Source organism: Lutjanus erythropterus, chromosome 21 (assembly GCF_056507025.1).
Source record: "Lutjanus erythropterus isolate fLutEry1 chromosome 21, fLutEry1.hap2, whole genome shotgun sequence".
Classification (NCBI taxonomy): Eukaryota; Metazoa; Chordata; class Actinopteri; order Lutjaniformes; family Lutjanidae; genus Lutjanus; species Lutjanus erythropterus.
The window spans coordinates 13809597-13827914 of NC_139337.1; the positions used below are offsets into that span (position 1 = coordinate 13809597).

The 18318-nt window shown below is 37.4% G+C and overlaps 1 protein-coding gene across 2 annotated transcripts; it reads right to left on the reverse strand.

Annotated features, from left to right (window-relative positions):
- Nucleotides 1-2425: 2425 nt before the first annotated feature.
- LOC146307408 (beta-1,4-galactosyltransferase 1-like) lies at nucleotides 2426-4801 on the reverse strand. Of its 2 annotated transcripts, XM_084747246.1 has the most exons (3): nucleotides 4400-4642; nucleotides 3253-3349; nucleotides 2426-3132 (listed from the first exon to the last, which is right to left on the reverse strand). In XM_084747246.1, exons 1-3 carry the CDS (start codon nucleotides 4619-4621, stop codon nucleotides 2681-2683), a joined length of 771 nt encoding a protein of 256 aa, XP_084603372.1. In that variant the 5' UTR covers nucleotides 4622-4642; the 3' UTR covers nucleotides 2426-2680. The 2 variants fall into 2 exon arrangements, with proteins under 2 accessions (XP_084603372.1, XP_084603371.1); XM_084747245.1 differs by having other exon boundaries at nucleotides 2426-3349; nucleotides 4400-4801.
- Nucleotides 4802-18318: the final 13517 nt, after the last annotated feature.

Below are 18318 nucleotides of genomic sequence, written 5' to 3' on the forward strand. Positions count from 1 at the left end.
TGGTTTTATTTTCTGTTGACACTGACTACTAACTCTGTTACACTAGAATGTCACTTTTGCCTAGATTAATAGTATAGTGCGTGGCACTGCGCTTTTTGGATTCAGTTTTCAACAGCATGTGAGGGTTCACTGGGAAACGTCAATACTGTACAATACTACTGTACACAGAAAAACAATGTGCACATTTGTGAATCTGTTTGCAGCAATATGTTACATAGACTGTGAACAGAAAATTCAATATGCAGTGAACAGAAAATTTGCCACTATTATTGACTTACCTGATTGAGTTAAATTCTAAAATGCTCTCAATAGTTATAGTACAGGGCCTTTATTTACCTCAATAAACGAGAGCACCAGGCTTTCTGGAGACAGGCTACTATTGTTTCAGGAAGGTGCAGTATGCCTAAAACACAGGGTTATTAATACTACTGTATCTAGATCCAAAAGATATTATCAGTAGCCTGAACACAATAGATTGTGTCAGTCAGATAACAGTGAAAACAAAAACGTGGCTTGTTTTTCCATTACACAGTGTGTTCAAGATCAGAACTGCCAAACAGACAGAAACATGAAAAAACAGATAAAGACATTATTATTTTTCACTTCTGTGATCAGACAATTGCAGGAGGCCTTCCACTTGCCTGACCTCAGAGTTTACTTGCCTCAGGCAAGTGGGCAAGTATTATTGTTGAGCCATGTGTTGGATCCAAGTGTTTGGAGTTTCCACTTTCTAAACTTTTACATTCTAAAGCATCTTCTTCTTAAAGAGACAGTTCACCCAAAAATCAATATATATTTCTCCCTGGCTTCTAGTGCTGTGTATCCATCTAGATTACTTTCTGAATTAAAAGTAATTTATTACATACATTTTCATTGTTAGTACATTTGAAAATTCCAAAACCAGTGTCTCTCCCCAAATGTCATGACCCAGCTGCTCAAGATAATCCACACACTTTGTTGTGAGTGGTTAGAAAGTACTTTCCTACATGACCCTGTTGCTTGCTAATGGCAGCTAACAGCTAATGGTTACAATTGGCTACTTCAGCAACAAGTAAACTAAAGCCATTTGTCCATTTATCAAGAAAGCTTATAGAAAATAGAAAGTTATAAAGATGTGCTTTTGTACACTAAGGCCCATTCCTCAGAAACACCGCTGTCTGCTCTGTTGAATGGATGTATTATCCTTCCATGGTCTACTAAACAAGACGGCATTTCTATGGATGCAAATTAGTAACACCCACGACTGCATGATGAATCATTAAAAGTTTCAAATCATTTTGCAGGAAAAGACAAATTCTGAAATACCAATTAAAATGCCAGAGAATACCCAGAATACAACTTTTTTTTGTAGTACATGACGAGGCTGTAGTAACATTACAGGGACTCTTTTTGTTCTCACTCTCATAATAAAATCATAGACTGTAGGGGCAAAAACAACACTCTAGCCTATGGCCATCACTTTGTTAGTCACGATATAGTGTTAGGTGACAAAACTATTCATCTAGCGTACCTTCTAGTTCTGGGAGGAGACTAGATATCCAAGCTGAAATAGCCTGTAGTTCTTCCTCATACCCAAGTCACTGGATGTAAGGAGAACACCAGAATTTGCAGCAGGAGAACTCAGTTTTCTAAGTCAACAAAGCATACACTAAGAAATGTATTGCTTCAATTGACTACATTTACCCTCAACACTAACTAGACATCAACATGAAAAGTGCTGAATTTTCCCTTTAAGCACATTTTCTAAAACATTGTTACAGTTCACAAGCCATAGGGACAATCATCACATCAGATTATAATGTGCAAAACATTAAATCATTGCAAAAGGCCACAAATAACTCAAAACAGTAAACCCATCTGTCGAAAAGAAAGACACCGGCGGTGTGTCACCTGTCATGACAGGCATGCAAAGTTAGGGTTCCCAAACAATGTCTACTTTGCATAAAAAAAAAAAAAAACATAATTACCCAACCCACATGACATTTAATGACAACAATAACAAACATTCATAAATACATCTTTAGGTTAATGACATGTATCATGGTTATGGCAATGTAATGTCAGCTTTACAATAAAGTGTTACCCCATATTCACAGTGAGCACCTACTGTAACAGAAGTTGTTCTTGCATAAAACAGTATAAATGAGAAGCAAAGTATAAAACCCATTCAACACCTCATTGGCCTACCAAACACCTTTTAAGACTCGGTGTCATCTACTTCACATATGATATTTGTCATTACAATACACAAAAATCTACTGGACGTGACAGTTGCCAAAATGACTGATGTGGTGTCTCTTATGTCCCCACCTTTCCTTCTCTATGAGCAGACTATTGTTGTTGTTGTGTCTGAATCCACCACAAAGAGCAGCTCAATGCCTCACCAGTTGTATATTTAAATTATATGGCAAGGGCAAAACAAATTTCACTTTCTATTCTCAGAACTGTCATTCCGGGATTGTGCCAAACTAAAGTCTGGATAGAATCTCTGCACTTCATGTTTGTAAAGTTCCCATCAACTATATGTTTACCTTGACACACACGTACAAAGCTACCAACACACATGTGTGCACAGGTTTGCATACATAACCCGACACCAGCATACACGCTTGACACACCCAAGACAGAGTGGGTTGAGTTCCAGCTCCTTTTCGTTGTGTCTTAAGGCTGAAACATTTATTCAGTGAGGTGGAGCGTCAATATCCACATTGATAAAAGTGTACAATATATCCTTCGCAATCTCTTTGACTGTGTAGTTTAGGGAATTAATCCCATCTTTATCCATGGTCCACCTGGTCTTGTGCACTTTACTAGGATTCACTGGATTAACCTCATTGTGCTTGTCCCTCACATGTTTGATCATCTTGTACTTTCCTATCACCAAGTCAGGGCGAGAAATTGACATTCCACGGAAGTCAATTCGCCTATAGATATCATCGTCCTCAGCACCCCAGCCCCAGTAAGTGTTTGGGAAGCCATTAATCTTCAAGAAATGGTCCTTGGACAATGACATAACTCCACCAAAGAAGGTTTTATAGGGTAACTGGAAGTTAAATTTGTCCATAGCCACAGCCAGGTGTCGGGGATTGTCAAAACACCTATAGAGGTTACGGTCATCCATAGGCACCAGATCTATGTCAGAGAAGACAAAGCATTCATAATCATATTCCTTCAGGGCTTCGGTGTAGCCTGCATTCAGCAGTTTAGCCCGGTTGAACACTCCCTCTCCATCCTGGTTGATGATATACACACCATAGTCCAATTGCTGTCGTATCAATATGGGATGGAGGTAATGCAGCCAGTGTTTCAGGTGCTCATGCCGATTTCGGAATGGGATGATGATCGCCACCTATAAAAATTAGATGAGTTTGCTTTAACACACTGTAAAACTTTGAAAAGTTAATTTTAGTTGACTACATTTGAAAAGACACTTGTGTTTTGGCATGATTCAAAACAAATAAATGAAAATTGTTTAAGTATAATAAGTTTAAGATGTTAAGTTGAACCAACACCTCATTCCTATAAAAAAAAATTAATTTTACATTTTATTCAATGTTAAGAATTCAATACAAATTGTATTCTTCAAATTATAAAAAATAAGTCTCAGGAGAGTTTTAACTCTCAAGCAACGGATGCAGAGAAGTCAAGGAATATGCTGATCATGTTCATTTAGAAACTTAATTTGAGCTGATTGAACTCTGTAGAGTACATTCATTCAACTCATCATTTCTAATCAAAGGACTTGTCAAGTCAGAATAACTCATGTTTAAAAGTTTTGAAGTTTAAAAAAAATATAGACATTTTAAGTTTAATTAGCTTGAATAAATAAAACCTGGTGTTTTTGCTCTCAGAATCCAATACATCCAAAAAAGCCACATCTGTTAGCAGCACTGATTTTTGGAGCACGTAAGTTAAACTTTTTTTTTGAGTGTATGTGCTACTCATTACATATAACCACTGTTACATAATTACACTGTTTTCACATTTAAGTTCATTCTGTTTTTCATTTTATCTTGTCTTTAGAGACTTAAATGCAAGTTGTTGTATTGTTTTGTCACATTAGTAATATATGTGTTAGAGTGCACTTAAGTTTTGAAACTTTCTTTTTTAATGAGATTAGTCATGACACTCTTCCATATTTGTCAGTCACTGTTTTATATTTTTTTTCTACTTTTTATTTATTAACATATTTCATCTAAGTACATACTTTGCTCTTTGCGCTACAAGTTCATATCATTGTGTAATATAAATCATATCATGGCAAAGAACATGCTGAAACATAAACATCCTATACAAAAACAGTAATTATAACAATAAATAAACAAATAAGTCACTGTTTTATAAATACTTAAATTGTTTCTGTTCATTTATTAATTTGTCCCTCTGTTCAATCACCTACCTTCTGTCGAGAGATACAGTCTGGTGGCTTGTACCTTCCTCCCATCTGAAGAGGAGAACCGTTCTCCTTCCTCACCTCATCCAAAGTCCGGTCATAATTAAAATCCACATGGAGAGGACCCACAAGTTTTGGAGGGGTTTCAGGACAGGGTTCTAAAGTCTTGACCGTAGAGGCTGGCGTCTGTGTCTCTTCATGGATGGCTTTTGGGTCCTCAGTTGTCATTCCCCACCACTCTTGCACATTTTCTTTTATTATCCTGGAAAATGTGTATTTTCCCAGGGATATAAAATGAGTTTCAGTCTTAAAAGTTAAAGTTGTGTTTTTGTTGTAAAATAGTAGCACGGCATAACAAACCACACTGAGCGACGCACAACCGATTAGGGTGTAAAAGAGCTTTTTCATTTTTTCTACTACTGAACTTGAGTATGTATACTCAATATCTCTTATACAGCTCTGATGTGTGCATGTGCAAATCAAATGTCGTTTGACTACAGTGACAGGTTTTTATTCGCTGGCCAACTTCCTCGTTCAGGACAGCTGATGAGGTTGGTCCTGTTGTTAATATTTAATGATACCTTTTTTTCATTTGTTGCCTCTGACATCACCCAGAATCTAGTGACTGGTTCAGTTGAAAGAATATTGTTGTGTGCTGTCTACAACACTATTATATTCATGTTTTTAATTTTTACATAATCTCCAAGCACTTTAAGACTGATGTTAATTGTATGAAACAAAAACAAAACTGAAAAAATCTGTATCACTACTTCAACTAAGTAATAATAATAAATGGGGCCCTCTGCTGGTGTGTGATGGCTGAATGTGTGTCTGTGTAAAATCTCAGAGTTTCCTACAGCCTGTCAAGTCCTCGAAGAACAAGCTCTCCACCCTGAGAGACGTCCTCAGACAGATCCTTCCAGGTCGCCCCAAGCACTGAAACTTGTCCACACCTGCCGCTTGAAAAATGTAGATGTCCCTGTGATTCTGTCTGGCTGCCACTATTCCTGTAGCAATAGTTTGTCCAAGTGGGTTGAAACCTTTAAAACGTTACAGCTGGCAGGACAGGTATGTCCCTTGCTCGGTAGTACAGGATTTGAGGGTATTTCTACCCGGAACGTCACTGATATAAGTATCCTACCCATTCTATTATGTGCAGGTGGACCAATGGCAGGGTCAGTAAGGGGAGTGCCATCAAAAATGAGGAAACTGGATCTATGTGAATGCAGACAAATGGGAAGGATATCAGTTACACTGGTCACACCCAGCTTAACTTTGTTCCTAGCAGGAGCTGTGCATTCACATATGATAAGGTTAAGTGTATGGAGCAGGAGTTCTCAACTTAATTTGTAACTAAAGGCCCACTTCTGGTTGTTAAAAAAAATTTCAAGGACCACTTTCCCAAGTAAACAAGGAAAATGAAAACATAACACAAACAAGGAAAATGAAAACATAAGTTATTCTATTCAGTTATTCTATTCTATTCTGTGCCTGAGACTGGGTTGAAGTGTGTGATGTGACATTGCTTGGGAGAAACAGTCTCAGAAAAAATAAATAAGTCACGCAAGTCTCCTTCAAAAACACTGCAAGGCGCAGTGTAAGGTTTGTATAAAATCCAAATGGCTTTATTTTACATTCTGTAAAACCACCAACAACAAAAAATGCATTCATTTGAGTTTTGTTGAATTGTAATAAATATATATAACATTACAAATAAATATAGCAAAGCATTTTAATATCTCCATTATAAAAGAGTTATATACCAAACACATACTGTTCTGTTTTTAGGGTCATAAAATAAACACAGCAGTGACGTTCACTGATGAAGATTGTATCAAAACATTCACAGGTTCAAGGTTATCTAGTGTTGACAGAATGCAAAGGAAGGCATATTCAACAACAATAAAATCATGTAACTAGTGGAGGAAAATTGCAAAATGCAAATTTATACCAAATACAAATATAAGAATGCAAATGTGCCAAGGTGGTACCAGGAATTCAGCTACTGAACAGTTTAATGGCCATTATTAAACATATAACAATAGTATTTGGGTTGAAACAGACTTTTGTTGCTCCAAATAGGTGCCCTGAAACAAGGACCTGAGGGCATTAGACCTCCTCAGGACCTGCCTCATGACCAAAAGCTTGGCCTGCGTCCTCCCTAAGACTTTACTGGCAATTTTAACTAGACTTCAGACTCTATCCTTGTGGGACAAATTTAGCTTTCCAAGCCAAGCAATAACACGGAAGTTTAAAACAGACTCATCAAAAACTTGTAAAAGAGAATCATTAATTCAGAGGAAACATTAAAGCAGTTCACAGTTCGCTGGACCTTTTTCAAGGTATCAGCATGGAAATGGAAACAGTTTGTTACTAAAAACAATATCCAAATATTTGTAGGTCAGTAGTTGGCAGTGGGCTTTGTGGTGACTTCCTAAAGTTTTTTTTACATGAAGCTGATGATTCATCTGATACTTAAACATAAACAAATGAAGAACTCATGTTTGGAATGTTAATCCAAAGAGAAGGAAGGGCTTAAGAGTGAGAGGAAACTGTTTTCTAGGTTTATTGCTGGGTCATAACTATGGTTGCCCTCACCATCTGACAACACATGCACAGCATTTAGAAATAAACACTACAAATAAAGACAACAGCAGGAACTATTCCCAGGGGACATGAAAAATAATGAACACACACGTTTTCCCACTGAAAAAAACTTAAACAAACCATGAACATAAAATATGTAGACACTGTATTGACTGTTTTGGCCCATTGCTGCGACACGTCAATATTACCACCAGTCAGGTCTGACCTTTAAACAAATACATGAAAACACAGGAGCTGTGTTTTTCTGGATAAAAAGTACCATAATACTTAGATGGTATATTCAGGGGTTTATGATCATCAACATGGAGTAGGATTTTTTTTCTTTTAACTTGCTCCACACAGATCATGAACCCTTGAATAAAATGACTCATTAAGATTAGTTGAGAAATGTTACACTTTACATCGAGTTTTATCCAGAAAAAAAAAAAGAAAAATAAACACAGCTCCACTGTTTACTTGTATGTGTTTACAGCTCAGACTTGACCAGACCAAAATGACAGCAATATTGATGTATGATCTAAAGGCCAATGTGACGTCTATGGACTTTAACTAAGTACATTTACATCAAGTACTGTACTTATTTTGTACTTTACTTGAGTTCTATTTTATCCAGTAGAATGCCTCTACACTACATCCCAGAGGCAAACACTGTACTTTTTAATCCACAAGGCTGAAAAAAAGGCTGTTTTCTGACTTTTTAAAGATACATTGTCCTCACAGGACAGTGATGCTACAGACGTTTGATGGTCTTATAGACCATGATGCATTGCTGTAGATTCAACTAGCCAACAGTGGCCTATAAAGTAGTTAAAATGACGTCAACCTGAAACATCTACAGCAACATTAAAGCAATATTAATCCAAAAACATCAGACATAATAACACTGACAGGGAACATTTTACTGCAACATAATTACTTTTACTTTAAGTATATTTATCTGATATTTCCATTCTAAGGTAACAGTAAGGTTTTGTGAATACAGGACTTTTACATGTAGTGAAGTACTTTTACTGTGTGGTATTGGTACCTTACATTAGTAAAGGATCTTAATACTTCCACCTCGGAGGAGTAACATTATGTCCATATACAGTCTGGACAGACAGACAGATGGACAGACTGGTCTCCACAGAGGCCGCTGCGGGAAAGTGTGCACAGAGAAAAAGTAAGTTTACTCATTCATTCAGTCTATAATGATGACATGAAAGCACATATGATATATGCTCATATGATTGTATATGATCAAGCTTTAATTTTTTCTGCCCATCAAACAAGTACAGGCCCAACTAAACCACAGGTATACTAGCTACAGTCACATTACTGAAGATGCACTCAGGGGCGCCGAAGGCCCCAAGATTCCTTTTGCACCCATAATACTCTAAACTCGTGATCTTGTCTAAAGAAAATGTGCAGCAGGTTGTTGTTAAACCTTACAAACAGTGACACCTAGTGGTACTTTTACATACAACAAATAAGTTTGCAGTTGCAGAATAAACCATCGCTTCTGAGAAAAATCAGGTTTATTTGCTCCAAACGATGCAACACCATGTGTCTTAAACATTTAACTCACACACTTCTAATGACCATGCTGCTCCATACGTTCCATGAACTGAGGTAGTTTTTAAGTGTGGATCAGATTTTTTCTAACCGACTTTGTCATTTTAAATGCAAGTGTTGTTCTGGTTGACATGAAAAACACTGGTTGTTTAAACTAAAATTGGTGCCTTGGTGTGGACTTTGCTCAAAAAAGTACTTCTTAAAAGAGCTCTGTGTTCAATTTAGTGAGGGTTGCTTGTGTGGTGGAAAGACAGCTGAAACAGAGACAGGCTGGTGTCATCTGTGCACACTTACTACTGACTATGTTCTTTCAGACTCTGTATTTTAGTCTGTTTTAGTAACTGTAATGAGATCAAAATCAAATACAGTTAAGTCTGTGTGCCTTTCTTTACAACAAATACCACAACAAAAGAGGAAAACTGATGATTTTCTTCATCTCCATACAGACCAAACTAGTTTGCTTGCCACAGTGCCCTTTAAGGTTTAAGGTTCACTTACAATGTGTTCCCATGCTACAGCTAATTATAGTAATGGCTTTAAGTAGTGTTACTGACACTGCTGTGGGAGGAAGGGTTAATAAGCAAATGTTCCCACATTCCCTGACATTTTCCCAGGACTTTGATCGAGATGTTCCTTTGTCCATTTACTATGGTTCATCTTGTTCACCATGGGGATTTCTCTTTGTTTTCATTACGGCTTCAGTTATGTGATATACATGGTTAATATGTTGATGTTGGCACTCGACCTAACGTGAGTTCTCAGGGCTGAAAAATAGCCCCAAGTGCCAACCGAGATGTTAAATGTTTGCTTTAATCATAATTCCGTCTAAAAGTATTCTGTTAGCAACCATAAAAGCTGAACTTTCTGACTCCTGAAAAACTAGAATAATACTGTATATGGGTACTTTCCAGCCTCAGACATTTTATTGGTGGTCTGTGTAGATGTTTGAAAGACAAGATGGTGAGGAGAATCTAATCTATGAATGAAAAAAAACCCCTGTCATTTAGAGTAAGGTGTAAAACCGTTCATACACTGCAAAAAATGTTTTAATCTGCTCAAAATTCTTTCTGGTCAATTAACTTGGTTATAATAATTCAGTTGTGCTTGAGAAAACATGTTGTAAGTTCAACTCTTCAGCCACACTGATGAACGTTACAGACAAAGTTAATCGAACTCTGTACAGTAAATTCATTCAACTCAACATTTCAAGTCAAAAGACTTCAAGTTAGTAGAACTCATCTTTATGAGTTCTATAAATATATTTAACTAATTTGAGTAAATAAAATTTGCATATGTACATGAAGATTATGAGAAGGTTTTACACCATAAAACTGAAGATGAGAAAAGTCAAAAATTTAAGCCATCTAACTTCAATAGATTTTTGAGTTTTGAGCCCAGCTCACACTCTTGGGTACTGAAAAAGTTTAACCGAGTAATAATGTTTTTAATTTTCTCCATAAGATAAACTTGAATGTTGAGTCTTAGAAACCCCCAGTATTTTGCTTTTCAAAATTTGTTGAATAAACTCAATGAAGTGAAAATTATCATTATTTTATATTATATTGTACATTTTAGTTTTCAAGTACAAAAAATAATGACAAATAGATTCACAGCTCACCGTGAACATATCTTTGAAATACAGATTTTTAGGGGTTTCTAAAATTCAAAGATTCAATTCTATCAAAAGAAATTATCTCAACAAAGGTTGGCAAAACTTTGTTTTGTTTGTCTCAAAAGTCAAGAGTTTGAGTTTGATTAAAAACTCCAGTTGCCTGGATATTAAGAGTTTTCTAAACTTTTTTATGTACTCAGAACTAGAGTGTCCAAACCACCAGCAGGTACACATTATTTTTTTGTCATTTGGGTTGGAAACATGCAGTTCAAGCCAAGTATACTCATAGATATCATGAATGCAGTCTTGTATATCACCACTAGAGGGTGGTCATACACCACTGATAAAAAGAATGGACACGAGAGACACACTGTACTGGAAGAGAAGTCTATTTCTGAGATTACACAGTTAGCACGCCTATATAGGATACTTTACATCCCCCTTAACACACACAGATACACAAACACATATATTATGTGTATGCATGTGCATTAATGTGTGTGTTTATGCATGTTACTGCACATGTGTATCTTTCTCTGATAGAATCCTGCTTTCTGTTCTCAACCACACACTTTTGGATAAATGGGCTGCTGTTTGCAGAGAAACCTGATCCTGAGGCCTCTATAGATGGAATCCAGCTTTGGTTTGAAATTTTTTAATAGAATTCCTTTTTTTTTTTTCTTTTTACACCTCCTCCCGCTTTCTCTTTTGCTTATTTTTGCAGCTCCCACCAACTCAAGTTTCAGAGCAAGAATGATGCTTACTGAGACACATTTGTAACCAGAGATGTAGGCTTGTTGGATGAGCATCCAACCCAAACTGCGCTAGCAAGACTGGTAAAACCCCTGCTGATTTAGCCACACAAGTCTCTGTTGGCACTGTGGCATCCCCTCGGAGGTGGGCGGGTCTGCTTTTTTTGGACCCACATTTTACTTAGCATGCATGCCTGTGGTGTCAGAGCCACATTTATGCAAAACCTGTATAATTTCTTAATTAAATAGATGAGTAGAGGTTAAAACATGTGCTCCCCTTTAGTCTTTGTTGAGAGGTTTATACAACTGATCCAATTTTTTGTATGAATTCTGTGGTGGGGGAAACGGAGTCATTTTCCCACTTTTAATCAGGCTTAAGCTGAACAGTTCTTTAGTGCCATATGAGTGGGATTTTAGTGAATCAGTGCAGGACACTGTGATAATTATCTTAATAACACAGTATACCACATACACGCAGATACTGTTCAATTTTACAAATAAAAGGAGAGGCTCACTATCAATTTTTTATCATATGTCTCACTCATCCATTTGATGCTAACTAAGAACTACATCAGATCAGTGGTGGAAAAGACACAAGGCATACATATATATATGTATATGTATATCTAACATGTTTGTTGCATAGGTTTTTGAAAATGCCAGTATCAAATGTCAAGTATTTTTGGCCTAGTGTAGAGAGATGAATATCTAAAGCTTGCTAAAGGCTGGACAACATACTCTGAAAATTTGAATACATTGCATAGGCTACAATCATTTACTGCAGCCTATAGACAGATGTGAACACACACGTTCACAAAGACAGACAGACACACACACACACACACACACACATTTATACTCAACCACAGCTCTTAAAACAGCCCTAGTTACAGCCTAGAGAACTCAGCAGTTTAGTGAAACACGATGCCCAGACCATAAAAGTGTGTTTGTGTTTTTGTGTGTGTGTATGTGTGTATGTGTGTGTGTGTGTGTGGTTTTGAGTGGTCTCAGCTGTGTGGGACACACTGCAATGACAGCCAATCAGAGCTAATTCAGAATCAGAGTGGTTTTGACGGCTCCATGGTCTACCCGGGGGAACAAAGCCGTTTGTGTGTGTGTGTGAGTGTGTGTGTCTGTGTGTGTGTATGTATGCGGTTGTGGGAGAGTGTATGTGTGCACACCTCTCAACCTTACTCTGCACTCCACCTGCTTCTCATTGCCCAAATGGTCTGACAAAATGTGTTTTTTGATATGTTCAGCATTTGTATTCCAGGGCTTTTATTCCATAGACACAAAATGACAGAAATGTATGAAAGTTATTTGAATTTGAATTGAAAATAATTGATTGAAAAGCTTTATGTTGTTTTTTGAAAAGTCTTGCTGCTTATTAAATATCTTTCTCATGTTTACAACACATAGCAAATATGAAATTTCCTCTTTAAGTAATATTGATCATACTTATGATGTAGTTTAAATCAAGGCTGACTCCCAGTCATATACAGACACATTTTTGACTGAATTAAAGAAATGAGATCATTCCGGCGCCTAATATAATGTTCAATTTATCCCTTCCTTTCAGGCCATGCAGTTTTTTACTCAAACTGTTCACATCTGCATTATGGTTCATTTGCTCTAAACCTAAGCATAAACTTTATATGTGCACTACACTACAGAACTTACCATAGGTAGAAAACCACTCACGATAGGTTGTCCTGATCAAGTGTTAATAACAGTTATTATGTTTTTGGGTTGTCCGGCCGTCCACATGGTTATTTATGGCAAGTTTTGTAAAAGCATTCTTGAGATATCATGCCTGTCCTCGTGAAAGGTATATCTGAGGAAACTTTCTTCAAATCTGGCACAAATGTCCACAGATGTGTTTTGTACCCAAACCAGCATGGTTGAGACCTGTTAGAATTGAATCTTTATAAACTTATCACTATTTGTTTGTGATTGTTTATGTGTATTCTTTTAATTTTGAACAACTAACAAGAGATTTGCAACATTGTTAAGATAAAACTTAAGCTTGTTGTGTCTTCTGCTGTGTCAAAATAACCATATTTTAGTGGGTAAATGACTCAACAGTAACATAGAAAATAAGTCTAACACTAGGCCAGAACAACCCATTGGTACTGGCTAAGTTCCAGTGTCTTTTCAAAGATCCAGTGTGTGCAATTCATGGGGATCTATGGGCAGAATATGATAGAAATCATACATATGAAAGTGCAGGGAAAAACAATGCACCTTTGTAATCCTAGTTATTCATTAAATCCTACGCACTGATCCTTTAAAATCCATGCTGTCTTACAGAACCTATGGCCTTTCTAACAAACAAACCAAGCTTTGTAAACAGTTCAACGGCTCGACTGTTGTATGAACTCAGAGTTGACTTATGTGTTGGACAGTTTTGAAGCCTTGACTGCGTCGTCAGTGCTGCATGACCCTAAGTAGGAAAATCCAAATAAAGTCTATTTCGGTGACCTTAAACAAGTCATGCCACATCACTGGGCTTAAAGGCTGTATTTATCTTCACCGGTGGTCCGACCAGTAAAAAGCTAGCATAAAAATATTTGGACATGAGCATCAGACCTCATCCCTTATAACAACTCAAACGGCCACTTGAAAGACAAGATGGAGAGGATATACACCACAGCTGGGGAAATGACAACTGTGATTAGAGGGTGAATCAGGTAAATATGTCAAGCTTAGGTTTTGACATCATACAGGTGTTGCAACTCATATAAATCAACCCAAAATAATAAATGGACTTGGGGGTTTGATTTGGTTTACAGTTTTTGATTTTTTCCACAATCCTGTACTATCGTTGCCATGATCAACTCTACTAGAATTTCAGGTTAAGTGTCTTGCTCAAGAGCAGTACTCTTCCAGCCCTCCTGCCCAGGTTTTCACGGCCCGTCCAGGTGAATGATCAAGCAGTTTCATGGTCATGAGCTGCCACTCTACCTTCCACATCATGGCCACTTTCAGTGCAAGCCGAGTTGGTGACTTCAGTTCTTCAAAAGTTGGAGAAACATCAGCCCTAAGTCACAAGGCTGGGGGGCGAAAACCCGAGGAAAGAAAACCGACAAGCGCCGTCCTCTGCTCCCCTTATCATCCATCGCTCTCGTTTTCTATGTGACTTGAAGCCGGCGTTCTCCCAATAGGCCCTGGGGCGATGTGTCAGTAGCAAGTGGAGAACGAAGGAGAAGCGCTCAATTAGGGCCCATTGACGTATGGTCTTCACGCCTAACTATCTTCTTCTCCCATCCCTGATAGGTAGCTCTGTAGAGGCTCACTCTCCCTCACTTGTTCACTCAGTCACACACTTGCTACCTCGGACACCCACACACCAGCTGTCTCGCTCACTCACGCACTCGTTCACTCATTTCCCTCTTCATTAACGCAGGTCCTTTCTATCTCAGGTAGATAGACTTCCATGCTCATTTATTCGCCTGCTGCCACCATTTGAAAATGTAGTCCTCCCTATTCTCCTCTGTTGAATGAAAATATCCATTCAGCAACACTGTCCTTCACTGTGAATTTGAAATAATAGTTGCTGTTGACTTTATGCCAATAGGTACAAATAACATGGATATGGTGATTTCAGAATTTCAGAAAGAATTTAAAGGCAGCCCTAAATATAGGAGTAAAAAAAAAAAAAAATGAATGTACTTTATGAGGATAAATAAATACTCCTGAATGGAAATACTAATCTGCCCAATTGAGTTTGTTTTCTAAAATGTAATTTCAGGTGTTGCTACAATGAAATTACAAAAACTGCACTGTGATGAAACCTATGAACATCGTTCTATGTGAAATTCAAGTGGTTACCTTTCATGTTCTTAGTGTTGTGTGGGTTTCCTCTGGTTTCCTCCCACCTTGTCGTTACTCAGGATCCTCAAGAACCACAGACCTCAATGTGAGCAGTTTCAGGTAAGAACTACTTTCTAGGGTAAAATCTGTAACTACTTTCTTTCCAAGATGCCCAAATCAGGCATAGAATTATTATTAATTTTTTCTTCTTAGTATAACTGGTAACACCCGTGTTTACACTGCTCTTTTATATAAATATGGCTGCTGTGAAAAGTTTATTAGCCACCATTCAGACACAACTTTGAGCTGGCACTCAGCAAGACGGAAAATAATAAGTATTTTTCACAATGTAAAATTATTCCTTTAAATGGCCTAGTTAAATGAAAATAAATTTCCCTTATGAGATTAAATAAAAAATTTCTTATTATATGTTTTAATTAAATAGCCCCAAGGTAATTATCCAAAATGTATTAATACAAAATTATGAATACAGTATAAATTATAGAACACTGAGAGCTTATCTGAAATTGGTTTTAATTTGTCTACATGTGTGTTTGTCATGACATCTTTGCTTGATAGACCATTTTAAAAGCAGACCTTCTGACTTTAGAGCAGAAAAAGCACAGGCGTGAGTAATTAGTTACAGTGCATTCAGGTGATGTCAGAATAATGGGAGAAATGAGTTCTCCACTGTGAAAATTCCCGTGAATGCTCCCCTCAACAACAACTTGAAAATAAAAATGTTGATAAACGATTTGCCGAGTTGTTGTCTGCTGACGTCATATATACAGATACATGGTGCCTGAAAGTAAATGTTTCATTGATAACTTTTTATCAATTCACGTATTGCATATCACCTTTGCTCACATGCAAAATGTAAAATAGTATTAAGTTGCAACCGTTGCTGTCAACATAGAGTGACATAAATTAACTAGAAATGTTATTTATTGGCATTAACCCTTTTTCAATTCAAGACTTAAAGGCACATGGACACTCATGGAAACTGGGACCATCCGAGGAGCACCTGAATGCACCAGCACGTAAAGCTGCGTTGCATTCCTTGTCATTTTTCACTTGCATGATTTACTTTGACATTTAATACGACGGAGCCACAATTAACGCAAGTTTAATGTTAAACTGCACCTGGTTTTTCTCTGCCAGCAATAATGTAAAATTTGTTTGAGACAACTAAAAAAAAGTTCTGCAGCGAGGTTAAAGGTCATGCAGGGGTCAGAGTTTGCCAAACTCCGACTTCCGACGAAAAGGAGGAAAATAAAGAGGACACACGCGACAATATCTGGATTTGTGATGTTTCAACTCGTGCCATTCAAAAAAGACGGACTACAAATAACAGTGGTAACTCAAGCTGTGTGGTGTTTGAGTGACAAGCTTCCAAAAGGTGGATTTTTACCGACCTGAGAAGAATATCCTGCCAGAGTACATCGCCTCTAAAAGGTAAGAAACTCCCTGTAGAAATTATTGTATGGGTTTCATTTGGACTCTTGCTGTGCTGCTAAGCAGAAATAGTCCCAAGGTGTCGGTGGACCGTGTAGACTGTGTTAAGGTGTTTATTGCATTAAGTTGTTTGTCAGACTTACTGTTTTCTTGTCATGGTTTTCTCACTGCTTTCGTTATGTAACTGTAAACACACACACTCTCTTCAGTTGGCTCCTTGTTTGTCTGTTTATTTTTCACTCTTGGTTGTTTTGAAGGCCAGACTCTTGACTCGTGGTGTAGGTTACTCCTTGATGAAGGATCACTTGATCACATTTGAATTCTTGTGTTGTGCTTTGGTATCTATTACATGCATGTGCAGTGAGCTTCTTTCTTACATCAGATGCTGTTTCTGCTGTACGTTTTGGGGATGTTGCTTACTCTTTGTGGCTTTTTTTGTTGTTGTTGAACTCTTGCTGAAGCTTTGGCATAACGTAGCCTTTTGATGGTCTTTGTGGAATGACACAATAACAAGACCACCCTGGCTCTGATCAGCAAAATTAGCTTTCAATTCCAGTAATTAAATTGAAAAGGCAGAATCAACAATTCCACCAGTATTTTTTTTTCCTCTACCCTCCGCCTACACCTACCTTCCCAGCCGTTATATAACACTTGATACCTTATACCACACATAACAAATCTTTTTTTTGTGTGTGTTTGTGACCTTAGAATTGAAAGCCACATTGAATTGTGGATTTGAGAATCATGACACCCATAGAAAAGACTCACATATAATGAGCAGAAACCAGGGAATTGAAACATTTTTTCTCAAGAGATTACTCAAAACGATTACTGTTATGTGCCATTAAATCCTGCACATTGGTCCTTTAATAATGCCCATCCGCTGACAAATGTGCTGTTTATATTTTTCTACATAATACAGCTGTGTGTCTATTATATATAGACCTACATTAAAATGAGCAAGGCCATCATAGTGACTGCTGCTATAGCGCTGTTGTAAAATATGGCCTGCAGCACAGCTTTTTCGTTCAAGGTTTCTCAGTGTTTTGTGTATTGTTCTGTAGGACTTTTTGTAATATTTATAAAGAACAGTGTCAGTGTGAACCGCTGTGGGAGGAAGGTCTGTACAAGATTTGAATAGCCTTTGTTGATGACCAGTATTTCAAAATATAACATTTCAAACAGTTTTTAAACAGTTGCAACACTTTGCAACACCTGCATGTTGTTGCAAAAAACACTCATGTCTTTTGACATGGGCAGCGATAGTATGTTTTTCTACACAAAAAAGCAAGTATGCATCTGCTCAGCAAGCTATGCTGTAGCATAATGTAGTATAACTGTTTGACACACAGTTGACACTTAGGGCTGCTTCAGCCGAGACACTGCGTAAAGCAGTCTGGTCAGCAATGAAAGGTGTTTTAGCCACTTTAAAAAAGGTCCACCTAAAGACATCAATGTAAATGTATACTATATATAAAAAACAACCAAACTCTACAGACAAAATCAGTAACTTTGCCTTGCAGAACACAAAAGTTGCTAATCTACCACTGCCTCAATATGTTAGTTTGCGTTGTTGTGTGATAGTTTGGATTCACCGAAATTACACAACAACATGTGCAAACTAACATACTGAGGCAGCAGTAGAACTGCAGCTCTTCTGTTCTGTTCTGTTCTGTGAGGTAAAACGACCAGTTTTGCCTGTGGAATTTGGTTGCTTTGGAGAGAGCGATATTTGGTGTGTACAATGGCAGTTTCCCATCGGAAAAGGCTGTGTGATGGAAGGGTAAAGCGGTAAAAGTATTCTAAAAGTAGCGCACACTTGAACTGATAGTGATTTTATGTATTTATTTATTTTCTAGGTGGGCTTTCTAAGTGCAGAATACTTTTTGTTGCAGCAGTTCATTGCTGAGCTTCCATCGCTGTTGCCACTCGGGGTGTGCCAACCGACATCTGCTATAGGTCGGTGCTATAGGTCGGTGTTGGAAAACACTGCTATAGGTAATACACTTATAATAATTCAGACTATCCCTTTAAAATACTTGAATCTTTTTATTTCTGAATGCAAGCATTTATTTTAAAAACAGCGACAGTAATGTCTTTTAAAATGCAAAAGTTTATTGCATGATTTTCGT

Bases quoted from the DNA above. Each gene is read 5' to 3' on its own strand.
- LOC146307408 (XM_084747245.1), bottom strand. From the start codon at position 4,801: ATGAAAAAGCTCTTTTACACCCTAATCGGTTGTGCGTCGCTCAGTGTG. The intron at 3,350-4,399 runs GTAGGTGATTGA...TAATTTTTATAG, and splicing joins ACTGTATCTCTCGACAGAAG to GTGGCGATCATCATCCCATT.